The 13,789-nt window shown below is 43.6% G+C and overlaps 1 protein-coding gene across 1 annotated transcript in view; it reads left to right on the top strand.

The window, feature by feature from the left end:
• dlgap2a (discs, large (Drosophila) homolog-associated protein 2a) overlaps positions 1-12,178 on the top strand; it is a 92,419-nt gene extending 80,241 nt beyond the window's left edge. The window contains exons 8-12 of the mRNA XM_070445220.1: positions 3,532-3,617; positions 3,805-4,247; positions 4,357-4,448; positions 8,310-8,465; positions 11,636-12,178. Of these exons, the coding sequence (XP_070301321.1) occupies positions 3,532-3,617; positions 3,805-4,247; positions 4,357-4,448; positions 8,310-8,465; positions 11,636-11,842 (984 nt within the window). The 3' untranslated portion in view covers positions 11,843-12,178. The remainder of the gene's footprint in view (positions 1-3,531; positions 3,618-3,804; positions 4,248-4,356; positions 4,449-8,309; positions 8,466-11,635) is intronic.
• Positions 12,179-13,789: the final 1,611 nt, after the last annotated feature.

Raw genomic sequence — 13,789 nt, 5'->3', positions numbered from 1 at the left:
GGGTATGGTGGGTGACAGAGAGAAAGAGAGATAAGGGAGAGGGTATGGTGGGTGACAGAAGAAGAAGAGAGAGGGGTATGGTGGGGCGAAGAAGTGACAGAGAAGGAAGAGAGGTGAATGGTGGGTGACAGAGAGAAAGAGAGATAAGGAAGAGAGGGTATGTGGGTGAAACTACATGAGAAGAGAAGAACAAAGGAAAGGGTATGGGGGTACAGAGAAGGAAGAGAGGGTATGGTGGGTGACAGAGAGAAAGAGAGAGAAGGAAGAGAGGGTATGGTGGGTGACAGAGAAGAAAAGAGGGTATGGTGGGTGACAGAGAGAAGAGAGAGAAGGAAGAGAGGGTATGGTGGGTGACAGAGAAAGAGAGATAAGAAAAGAGGGTCTGGGGGAGTGACAGAGAGAAAGAGAGAGAAGGAAAAAGAGGGTATGGTGGGTGACAGAGAGAAAGAGAAAGAAGGAAGAGAGGGTATGGTGGGTGACAGAGAGGAAGAGAGAGGAAGGAAGAGAGGGTATGGTGGGTGACAGAGAGAAAAGAGAGAGAAGGAAGAGAGGGTATGGTGGTTGACAGAGAAGGAAGAGAGGGTATGGTGGGTGACAGAGAGGAAGAGAGAGAAGGAAGAGAGGGTATGGTGGGTGACAGAGGAAAGAGAGAATAAGGAAAAGAGGGTCTGGGGGAGTGACAGAGAGAAAGAGAGAGAAGGAAAAGAGGGTATGGTGGGTGACAGAGAGAAAGAGAAAGAAGGAAGAGAGGGTATGGTGGGTGACAGAGAGGAAAGAGAGAGAAGGAAGAGAGGTATGGTGGGTGACAGAGAGAAGAGAGAGAAGGAAAGAGAGGGTATGGTGGGTGACGAGAGAAAGAGAAAAGAAGGAAAGAGAGGGTATGGTGGGTGACAGAGAAGGAAGAGAGAGAAGGAAGAGAGGGTATGGTGGGTGACAGAGAGAAAGAGAGAGAAGGAAGAGGAGGTATGGTGGGTGACAGAGAGGGAAGAGAGGTATGTGGGTGACAGAGAAAAGAGAGGAAGGAAGAGAGGGTATGGTGAGGTGACAACGAGAGGAAGAGAAGGTATGGTGGGTGACAGAGAGAAAGAGAGAGAGAAGGAAGAGAGGGTATGGTGGGTGCACAGAGAGAAAGAGAGAGAAGGAAGAGAGGGTATGGTGGGTGACAGAGAGAAAGAGAGAGAAGGAAGAGAGGGTAATGGTGGGTGAGAGAGAAGGAAGAGAGGGTATGGTGGGTGACAGAGAGAAAGAGAGAGAAGGAAGAGAGGGTATGGTGGGTGACAGAGAAGGAAGAGAGGGTATGGTGGGTGACAGAGAGAAAGATAGATAAGGAAGAGAGGGTATGGTGGGTGACAGAGAGAAAGAGAGAGAAGGAAGAGAGAGACAGGGGGTAATGGAGAAGGAGAGGCAGGAAGGCCTGAATTACATTGGTTTTCAAATTGGATCCAATGATGTGTGTAAAATACAGAAGCACTTTCGATTAGTAATGGCTGGCAGTGTGAATGTCTACATTTATTGAAACATACCAGACGTGCCGCATGCAACACCAAAATGCAGCAAAACCACCTACAAAGTTTCCCTTTAAACTGTGCAGCTAGTATTCGGCCAGTGTGGTAAGATCAGTTTAAATTCACCTGCATCGTCACAGACCTCCTAGGCATGTACAGTTCAGTAGAATTCACCTCTGGTACTGAAGCCTACAACCCTATTGATTGGCCCATAGTTTGACCTTTCACCCCTATACTCAGAAATGACCACAATCTTAATCCTTAGCCTTTGACCGTTTGGGCGCAGTGTTTGAGTTTTGACGCCTTACGTTCTGGGGGCATTTATAGTGTGCGGCGTCGATATTAGGACAGCGTAAGAATGGATAATGTAGCAGGATCTTACTCTCACTACCTACCTACTGTAACTTACTACCTGCCTTAATCTCCATATGCTGATGCCTACAGTTTCCAAGGTTTCCACACCTGAGCTGTGTATGCGTGTGTGTGTGTGCGTAGCGTTGTGTGTGTGTTCACCAAACCAGGTGTTGCTTATTTTTTCTGTCTCTGCCAGCACACTTTGAACATTTCCCAGGCTCCCCTAAATCTCTCCCCTCCTCATCCATCATAGAGCAGCAGCCCATTCTGTCTCTCTGCTTTGTGCCTTTAGCAGAAAGTAATGGAGGTCACCTGGACCAGTAGCGACTCACCACTGATTACCTTTCTGGGAAAGAAAAGGAGGATTCAGAGTGCTCGCTGCCTGAATAGAAAAGTGTCCCTCCAAAAATGTCACTGTTTGTACCAGGCTACTCTGCAATGTAGCAAGCTTGACATTTTACTAGACATATGCACAATTCTCTGTTCATTGCAAACCACTTAAAGCTAAAAAGTTATTCATGTGAGTTTGGAGCTTTTAAGACTCTCAGACAGACAGACAGGCAGACAGACGTTCTATCAGGACTCTGCCTGCTTCAGCTGGATTCCACTGTGTGGTATCTCAGAGCGGAGGAGGATTCAAATGTGGGTGAATAGATGTTCAAATTACCCTGTTAATAATAAAGTTTAAAATTAGAGGTCTGCTGGTCTCACACTTGTATTACTCAACAGAGAGACAGCATGTCAGTGGGCGTCACAAGGACTAAATCGAGCTACCACACACACCACACACTTCTACCTCCCAGATATTACTAGTCCCTGCAGACTGTAGGCTATATGCAACTGCACTGTAAAAGTTTTGTTGACAGTACAATGTTTTCTTTCTGACTCGAACAGTCACAGGATACATGTTTTTGTGTGTGAAACAAGTTCATGGAGAAAGATCAGATTAGAAAAAAAGAGATAGACAGGGTGCCCATGGACCATGTGTGAGATAGAGGGAGAGAGAGCGACAGACAAAACGCGAGAGAGAGAGGCAAAGAGAGAGAATGGCAGAGGGAGAGAGAGGGGCAAAGAGAGAGAGAGTGTGCGAGACAGACAGACAGACAGACAGACAGACAGACAGACAGACAGACAGACAGACAGACAGACAGACAGACAGACAGACAGACAGACAGACAGACAGACAGTACATAAAGGAAGTAGAGGATCAGTGCTGCTAGTGCCATTCAATCAGGATCAGCAACTCTCAGGACAAACAGGGATCAGTCTCTACCATCCCTGGCCAGCACCATCCACCCAGTACCATGCTTCAATGAACACTAACAAAGACCTGTCTGTTAGTCTGTTACACACCACCCCAGGCACACTATACATGATCACACCTCTCCACACCCTAATTAGTTTTTGTAATGTTTTTTAGTTTTTTTACAACCGTCCCTGTGTATCTCCAAAACGGCTGCTTGTTGTTGGTATAAATCACTGTGTTGTGTGCTGAGGGTGTTGAAGAACTAGTTGTGTTTGGTTGAGTTCTCTGCCTCTGTAAATCACACTGTAGTTATGTTCTGACAGGCCGCTTACAGTTGAGGAGGCACAGCACGGGACCAATAACCCCACGGACGTCTGGGAGTGGTCATAATGAGAACAGTGTTGCTGTTTTATTGTGTTGCATTAGGTGGAAGCAGCCACCGACTCGGAGTCAGAAACCAAAGGATCGAGGGAATACCATTCTGTGGGGATCCAAGTAGAAGAAGACAAAAGGTAAAATGTTGTTTTTCATACATTCCTTTTCTTATCCCATTTCTGTAACAATGGCTTTACTACAGGCCTGGCCCAGTGTGTCATTATCAAAGTCACCACCAGCCTTTCATCTTTCTCTCTGTGTGTGTTAGTTTACAATATCCCTTGTTAGCCTGAATGTTTGCTTTCCCTAATCTGTGTGTCTCAGAGGGCAGGGCAGGTTGAAGCGCTCCAACAGTGTAACAGCCTCCGTTCAGGCTGACATGGAGATGGAGGGGTTTCCCACCATGGAGGACAAGGGCCTACAGTTTGGAGGGGGCTTCCTAGGGGGGCACTCTGAGCCCAGCACGCCTACCCAGTACGGAGTTCGCACCGTCCGCACCCAGGGCATCTTCAGCTACCGGGAGGACTACCGGACACCCACGGAGCCCCCCAGCCCCCAGCAGACCTCCAGCGAGACCACCTGGCAGCTAGAGCCCCCCTCTCCCAGGGAGCCCGCAGCATCGTCTGGAGAGTCGGGCCGGGTGTCCCCCGCCTTGCGGAGGGATGGAAGCTGGTTCATGCAGCTGCTCCACGCAGAGACCAAGAGGATGGAGGGATGGTGTAAAGAGATGGAGGCAGAGGCAGAGGAGAACGACCTCTCTGAGGATAGTGAGTGGGATAGGAGTCAGAATGTACAGTCAATTAGGAAACATTTTCTTCCATAGAGACTCGCAAGACTTTTAGGTAACAGATGATCAGTTGATTTTCTGTCTTTCAGTCCTAGGTAAAATCAGGAGTGCGGTGGGCAGTGCTCAGCTCCTTATGTCTCAGAAATTCCAGCAGTTATACTGGCTTTGTCAGCAGAACCTGGTGAGTAAAGTCATTGAAACATTGTGTGTGTCTGTGTACATACAGTTTGTGAGTGTGTGTTAAAAATACAATACCGGTCAAAAGTTTAAGAACACCTACTCGTTCAAGGGTTTTCTTTATTTTTGCTATGTTATACCTTGTAGAATAATAATGAAGACATCACAACTATGAAATAACACATATGGAATCATGTAGTAACCAAAAAAGTGTTAAACAAATCCAAATGTATTTTATATTTGAGATTCTTCAAATAGCCACCCTTTGCCTTGATGACAGCTTTGCACACTCTTGGCATTCTCTCAACCAGCTTCACCTGGAATGCTTTTCCAACAGTCTTGAAGGAGTTCCCACATATGCTGAGCACTTGTTGGCTGCTTTTCCTTCACTCTGCGGTCCAATTAATCCCAAACAATCTCAATTGGGTTGAGGTCAGGTGATTGTGGAGGCCAGGTCATCTGATGCAGCACTCCATCACTCTCCTTGTTGGTCAAATAGCCCTTACACAGCTTAGAGTTGTGTTGGGTCATTGTCCTGTTGAAAACAAATCATAATCCCACTAACCGCAAACCAGATGGGATCAAATCAAATCAAATTTTATTGGCACATACATATGGTTAGCAGATGTTAATGTGAGTGTAGCGAAATGCTTGTGCTTCTAGTTCCGACCGTGCAGTAATATCTAACAAGTAATCTAACAATTTCACAACAACTACCTAATACACACAAGTGTAAAGGAATGAATAAGAWTATGCACATATAAATATTTGGATAAGCGATGGCCGTGCGGCATAGGCAAGATGCAGTAGATGGTATAGAGTACAGTATATACATATGAGATGAATAATGTAGGGTAATGATGGTATATAAACATTATATAGTGGCATTGTTTGAAGTGACTAGTGATACATTTATTACATCCAATGTTTTATTATTAGGCTAGAGGTTTGAGTCAGTATGTTGGCAGCAGCCACTCAATGTTAGTGATGGCTGTTTAACAGTCTGATGGCCTTGAGATAGAAGCTGTTTTTCAGTCTCTCGGTCCCAGCTTTGATGCACCTGTACTGACCTCGCCTTCTGGATGATAGTGGGGTGAACAGGCAGTGGCTCGGGTGGTTGTTGTCCTTGATGATCTTTTTGGCCTTCCTGTGACATCGGGTGGTGTAGGTGTCCTGGAGGGCAGGTAGTTTGCCTCCACTACCCTCTGGAGAGCCTTACGGTTGTGGGCGGAGCAGTTGCCGTACCAGGCGGTGATACAGCCCGACAGGATGCTCTCGATTGTGCGTCTGTAAAAGTTTGTGAGTGTTTTCGGTGACAAGCCACATTTCTACATTGTAGAATAATAGGGAAAGACATCAACACTATGAAATAACACATATGGAATCATGTAGTAACCAAAAAAGTGTTAAACAAATMAATTCTTCAAATAGCCACCCTTTGCCTTGATGACTGCTTTGCACACTCTTGGCATTCTCTCAACCAGCTTCACCTGGAATACTTTTCCAACAGTCTTGAAGGAGTTCCCACATATGCTGAGCACTTGTTGGCTGCTTTTCCTTCACTTTGCGGTCTAACTCCTCCCAAACCATCTCAATTTGGTTGAGGTCGAGGGATTGTGGAGGCCAGGTCATCTGATGCAGCACTCCATCACTCTCCTTGTTGGTAAAATAGCCTTTACACAGCCTGGAGTTGTGTTTTGGGTCATTGTCCTAGTGAAAAACAAATGATAGTCCCAAGCCCAACAGGTCAGAAACTATTGAATTCGCCATTGAGTGTGGAAAAATACAAAATAAGAAATCTAGTACTTCTGAGATGACAGCATCTTGAGGTGAACAATAACAGACTGTGAATTTCCGTGTCACCAATGACGCATTCACAGCTCTGACTAGAATACTGAGACGACCCTCCTTTAAATTAAGAACTATCTACGCAGTCCACTATCTCTTCATATTGGTTTACCTCTATTCTTACTCCTCTGTATTGATCTCAGCCAAATAGCAAAGATTTGAGATTAAGCCGGTCTGGACAAATTGTACTGCTATTTTTTGCCATATGCAGCAGAAATGGCAGCATTCAGAAAATACTGAAAAGTGCACAGGGGATTATTTAGTTTGAACTAGTCTTTTATATAGAGTTTTTCTGCCTCTGTTTCCCAGATAGACATTTTCCAAATAATACTGCATAGACTTTCAGAACATGGATTTGAGTCTATTTCAAGAAGTGGCATCTGGCAAATAAGAGGCTTAAGGAGATGTCTAATTGTGCTTTTTTTGTATTTCCCCCTTTTCTCTCCTGGATAACTTAAGCCTAACTTGAACAAGCTTCCAAAGACAAGCGCAGACTCATAAAAAGTGCATTACAGTGGCTTGGAAATGAAATGACATTCAAAAAGAGGCAAATAATTAGTAGGAAGCCTTTTGTCATAATTTTGATGTTACAAGATTGACTTTAGATGCAGTATAACATTAGCTAGCTAGCTAAGCTTGAGGGGAGGCCACTGGATTTTAGCTGGCTAATGTTACCATTGCTAGCAATTTTTTACGAACTTTGCTAGCTAATGACAACATTGTCATTTGTCTAAAGTAAATTTGATGACATGATAATGCTGGCAAAGTTGTTTCTACTAAGTATTTGACTACTTTAGCAATGTAATCATATTTCCAGGCACTATAATGTAATTTAGACAAAATAGTAGTTAGCCTCCGTCCAGAATGACTGGGCTAATCACCACTTTAGGGCACCACTATGGCGCCGCCGATGGAGGATGGCTTATTAAGAACGTTCATAACAATGTCATGACGCAACCGAGTGACGGAGGTGCAATCTCTCAATACGGCAGCCGCATACTTTATGAATTATAGAACTACTAAAGCTTTGCCTGATACTGTATGTATGTACATGTGTACTGTATGTATGTACATGTGTACTGTAGGTCTTTGCACCACTTTATGGTGACAGTGGCCTAAGCTATTGTATTAATAACGTGCAATTACCATTTACCATGTACGACACGTGTAGTTCTGAACACTTATTAAGTATTGCTTACTCTTTTTCCTTTCTGAGACCTTCCACTTTATTAACTTCATTGTAATTCAAAGAGTGACCCAAACCTTTACTTCAGAGCCTATATATTTAGATCTACATTCAGAATGCAGCAGTCTGAAACTCCCCCAGACAGTTGGCTTTGATATTGTTGTGCCCTCCAGCTATCCAATATATGGAGCACATCAAGTCACTGAATTAATGGGGGGAGATGGTAAGCCGGGGTCCAATGGGATGCTATGGATCTTATTTCTCAACTCTTAACTTCATAACAGAGTTGGAGATTTAGGCTATAGTCTCACTAGTATCGTCTGTGGTGTCAATAGTGTGTCTGAGACACTGGAGCTCCAGCTGATTGGGACTTTGGTCGATGTGATGTGATGAATAAGACTGACTGGCAGTGAATGAAATGTGAGCCCTCTTCATGATTTCCCATCCTCATGGGGGTTAGGAGAGATTGCCATGGATCACATTTTGTTGTGGCTCATTATAATGAAGTGTCCTCCAAGTCCAATAGTCTAACCATGAGATGACAATTGGAGAGAAAAAATGAAATTATTATATTTTTGAAGTTTGACCTTCCTGCTACCATGACTTTGCTGAAACAGTTTTATTATTATTTTAAATATACCATAAATCCTTGCAGTTTTCTGCTGTTGGAGTTCTGATAAGGACATCTAGTGGAAATTATCAGAAGTGCAATAAATAACTTACAGTCTAAAACTACACTGTTTTTAAAGTGAACATAGAATATGATCTCGGTCTCAGGTCTAAAGTATCTGTAATTCAGGCACTGATGTGGTCATCTATAACCCCTTGCAGGACCCCAGTGCCATGCCCCGCCCCACCTCTCAGGACCTGGCTGGATTCTGGGACCTCCTGCAGCTGTCCATCGATGACGTCACCACCAAGTTTGACAAGCTGCAGCAGATGAAGAACAACGACTGGAGGCCCATAAAGAAGAGCCCTGAGAAGAAGGTGGGTAGCACTATAGAGAATACAATCTATTCTTATTCTGTTGTCTATAGTGGGTATTCTCAATGACTGGTGAGACACAGACACAGAATTAGAGTCATTGTATTTCTATGGAAACAGATACAGCTACATATCACACAGTCAGAGCCTTATTAGAGAGAGATGTGAGATTACTCAGAGCCACATTGTAGAAGTATGGAGTGGTGCTCTTCATTATGTGAGGTCAAATGCTTCTTATGGCTGCAATCCCGTTAACAGGATCGATATGACAACAGCCAGTGAAAGTGCAGGGCGCCAAATTCAAACAACAGAAATCTCATAATTAAAATTCCTCAAACATACATGTATCTTATACCATTTTAAAGGTAATCTTGTTGTTAATCCCACCAAAGTGTCCGATTTCAAATAGGCTTTACAGCGAAAGCACCACAAACTATTATGTTAGGTCACTGCAAAATCACAGAAAAACACAGCCATTTTTCCAGCCAAAGACAGGAGTCACAAAAAGCAGAAATAGAGATAAAATGAATCACTAACCTTTGATGATCTTCATCAGATGACACTCATAGGACTTCATGTTACACAATACATATATGTTTTGTTCGATTAAGTTCATATTTATATCCAAAAACCTCAGTTTACATTGGTGCTAAGTTCAGAAATGCCTCCAAAATATCCGGAGAAATTGCAGAGAGCCACGTCAAATAACATAAATACTCATCATAAACTTTGATGAAAGATACATGTTTTACATAGAATTAAAGATACACTTGTTCTTTATGCAACCGCTGTGTCGGATTTCAAAAGCTTTACGGCAAAAGCACAATATTCAATAATCTGAGAACAGCGTTCAGCCACAAAAGGAAGCCATACAGTTACCCGCCAAATTGTGCAGTCAACAAAACTCATAAAAAGCATTCACTTACCTTTGCTGATCTTCGTCGGAATACACTCCCAGGACTCCCACTTCCACAAGAAATGTTCGTTTTGTTCGGTAATGTCCATCATCATTATTTTTGTTAGCGTGTTTGGTAAACAAATCCAAAGTCAGGAAGCGCATTCACTAAAAGTAGACGAAATGTCAAAAAGTTCCATAACAGTCAGTAGAAACATGTCAAACGATGTATTGAATCAATCTTTAGAATGTTTTTAACATAAATCTTGAATAATGTTCCAACTGGAGAAGTACATTGACTTCAGATGTGCGATGGAACAGAGCTCCCTCTCATGGTCCCTCGCATGGTCAGAGCATGGTCAGGTCATGGTAGACCTGACAAATTCTTGTCTCCTTCGGCATTGAGTTCTGTTATACTCACAGACATAATTCAAACAGTTTTAGAAACTTCAGAGTGTTTTCTATCCAATACTAATAATAATATGCATATATTAGCAACGATGACTGAGGAGCAGGCCGTTTACTCTGGGCACCTCTGTGCACCTTTCATCCAAGCTACTCAATACTGCCTCTGCAGCCATAAGAAGTTAAGCACCACAGGGTGTCTTTGACATGGTGCTTAACTATGCTGATTTATACCACTGGGTGTCATTGACATGGTGCTTAACTATGCTGATTTATACCACTGGGTGTCATTGACATGGTGCTTAACTTCTTATGGCTGCAGAGGCAGTATTGAGTAGCTTGGATGAAAGGTGCACAGAGGTGCCCAGAGTAAACGGCCTGCTCCTCAGTCACCGTTGCTAATATATGCATATTATTGTATGTCTGTGAGTATAACAGAACTCATATGGCAGGCAAAAACCTGAGAAAAAATCCAAACAGGAAGTGGAAATTCTGAGGCTGGTATATTTTCAACCAAGCTCCCATTGAAATCCCAGCGAGATATGGATGAGTTTTCACTTCCTACGGCTTCCACTAGATGTCAACAGTCTGTAGAACTTTGTCTGATGACTCTACTGTGAATGGGGGGCCGGATGAGAGGAGAATTAGTCACCACTGCCATGAGGTGACCATGCTTTGACCATGCGCGTTCACATGAGAGTGAGCTCAGTTCCATCGCTCATCTGAAGTCAATGTAATTCTCCGGTTGGAACGTTATTCAAGATTTATGTCAATCAGTCTAAAGATTGATTCAATACATCGTTTGACATGTTTCTACTGACTGTTACGGAACTTTTGGACATTTTGTCACGTTTTAGTGAATGCGCTTTGTGACTTTGGAATTGTTTACCAAACGCGCTAACCAAAGTAGCTAATTGGACATAAATAACGGACATTATCGAACAAATCAAGCATTTATTGTGGACCTGGGATTCCTGGGAGTGCATTCTGATGAAGATCATCAAAGGTAAGGGAATATTTATAATGTAATTTCTGGTTTCTGTTGACTCCAACGTGGCGGCTAATTTGACTATAGTTCTGAGCGCCGTCTCAGATTATTGCATGGTTTGCTTTTTCCATAAAGTTTTTTTGAAATCTGACACAGCGGTTGCATTAAGGAGAGGTATATCTATAATTCCATGTGTATAACTTGTATTATCATCTACATTTATGAGTATTTCTGTTGAATAGATGTACTAGCACTATCACTGGATGTTTTTGGAACTAGTGAACGTAACACGCCAATGTAAACGCAGATTTTTTTATATAAATATGAACTTTATCAAACAAAACATACAGTACATGTATTGTGTAACATGAAGTCCTATGAGTGTCATCTGATGAAGATCATCAAAGGTTAGTGATTAATTTTATCTCTATTTGTGCTATCTTTGGCTGGAAAAATGGCTGTGCTTATTCTGTGGCTTGGTGGTGACCTAACATAATTGTTTGTGGTGCTATCGCTGAAAAGCCTATTTGAAATCGGACACTTTGGTGGGATTAACAACAAGATAACCTTTAAAATGGTATAAGACACATGTATGTCTGAGGAATTTTAATTATGAGATTTCTGTTGTTTTGAATTTGGCGCCCTGCACTTTCACTGGCTGTTGTCATATCATCCCGTTACCGGGATTGCAGCCATAAGAAGTTATTAACTATGTTGATTTATACCGCTGGGCGTCATTGACATGGTGCTTAACTATGCTGATTTATTTCTAATCACTCAAATGGATGATATGTCAACTACTGCTTATACATGCTGAATTACAGAATAGTTTTTGATACAGTTCAGATTTTGGTCTAGTTCGTCTCTCTTTCTTCATGTGTCCAGTTACCACCTGCCGTACCAAAGAAGTCCATGATCGGGAAGAGAGGCGTGACGCGGGAGAAATCMCTGGATCTTCCAGACCGCCACCGCCAGGAGGCACGCAGGAGGCTGATGGCGGCCAAGCGTGCAGCTTCCTTCCGTCAGAACTCAGTGTCAGAGAGAGCAGACAGCATCGAGATCTATATCCCTGAGGCCCAGACTCGCCTTTGAGAGGACTGGGACAGGGGTCAGGGGTGAGGGGCGTCTCCCCCTTCAGACTTCCCCTCAACTAGACTCTCCTTTAACTAGCCTTTTTCTAGACTATCTACTGTACACTTCCCTCCTTTATCTGTCTCCTCATGACAGTCATCATCTTCTGAGTTCATCTCCACTCCAGTCCTCGCTAAGTACGATATCACAGAACCCCTCATCCATTACCAAATATGTATTAGTAGATGTACAGAACCAGTCAACAGTTTGGACACACCTACTCATTCAAGGGTTTTCTTTATTTTTGCTATGTTATACCTTGTAGAATAATAATGAAGACATCAAAACTATGAAATAACACATATGGAATCAKGTAGTAACCAAAAAAGTGTTAAACAAATCAAAATGTATTTTATATTTGAGATTTTTCAAATAGCCACCCTTTGCCTTGATGACAGCTTTGCACACTCTTGGCATTCTCTCAACCAGCTTCAGCTGGAATGCTTTTCCAACAGTCTTGAAGGAGTTCCCACATATGCTGAGCACTTGTTGGCTGCTTTTCCTTCACTCTGCGGTCCAATTAATCCCAAACGATCTCAATCGGGTTGAGGTCAGGGGATTTTGGAGGCCAGGTCATCTGATGCAGCACTCCATCACTCTCCTTTTTGGTCAAGTAGCCCTTACACAGCTTAGAGTTGTGTTGGGTTATTGTCCTGTTGAAAAACAAATCATAATCCCACTAACCGCAAACCAGATGGGATAAAATCAAATCAAATTTTATTGGTCACATACATATGGTCACATACACACAGATGTTAATGTGAGTGTAGCGAAATGCTTGTGCTTCTAGTTCCGACCGTGCAGTAATATCTAACAAGTAATCTAACAATTTCACAGCCCGACAATTACAGCCCGACAGGATGCTCTCGATTGTGCGTCTGTAAAAGTTTGTGAGTGTTTTCGGTGACAAGCCAAATTTCTTCAGCCTCCTGAGGTTGAAGAGGCGCTGTTGCGCCTTCTTCACCACGCTGTCTGTGTGGGTGGACCATTTCAGTTTGTCCGCTCCCTCTGCTGTTTCCTGAAGTCCACGATTATCTCCTTTGTTTTGTTAACGTTGAGTGTGAGGTTATTTTCCTGATACCACACTCCGAGGGCCCTCACCTCCTCCCTGTAGGCCGTCTCGTCGTTGTTGGTAATCAAGTTGAGTTGAGTTGGAGGCGTGCATAGCCATGCAGTCATGGGTGAACAGGGAGTACAGGAGAGGGCTGAGAACGCACCCTTGTGGGGCCCCAGTGTTGAGTATCAAACATTGCTCATATTTCTTGGTTTCCTACCCTTACCACCTGGGGGAGGCCCGTCAGAAAGTCCAGGACCCAATTGCACAGGGTGGGGTCGAGACCCAAGGTCTCGAGCTTAATGACGAGTTTGGAGGGTACTACGGTGTTAAATGCTGAGCTGTAATCGATGAACAGCATTCTTACATAGGTATTTCTCTTGTCCAGATGGGTTAAGGCAGTGTGATGGCGATTGCGTCGTCTGTGAACCTTTTGAGGCAGTAAGCAAATTTGAGTGGGTCTAGGGTGTCAGGTAGGGTGGAGGTGATATGATCCTTGACTAGTCTCTCAAAGCACTTCATGATGATGGAAGTGAGTGCTACGGGGCGATAGTTGTTTAGCTCAGTTATCTTAGCTTTCTTGGGAACAGGAACAATGGTGGCCCTCTTGAAGCATGTGGGAACAGCAGACTGAGATAGGGATTGATTGAATATGTCCATAAACACACCAGCTAGCTGGTCTGAGCATGCTCTGAGGACGCGGCTAGGGATGCCGTCTGGGCCGGCTGCCTTGCGAGGGTTAACACTTTTAAATGTTTCACTCACGTTGGCTGCGGTGATGGAGAGCCCGCAGATTTTGGTAGCGGGCCATGTCAGTGGCACTGTATTGTCCTCAAAGCGAGCAAAGAAGTTGT

The sequence above is a fragment of the Salvelinus sp. IW2-2015 genome, linkage group LG9 (genome assembly GCF_002910315.2).
Source record: "Salvelinus sp. IW2-2015 linkage group LG9, ASM291031v2, whole genome shotgun sequence".
NCBI classification, from domain to species: domain Eukaryota; kingdom Metazoa; phylum Chordata; class Actinopteri; order Salmoniformes; family Salmonidae; genus Salvelinus; species Salvelinus sp. IW2-2015.
The sequence above is the reverse complement of the archived record's forward strand: the minus strand, read 5'-3'. Positions and strand labels throughout refer to the sequence as shown.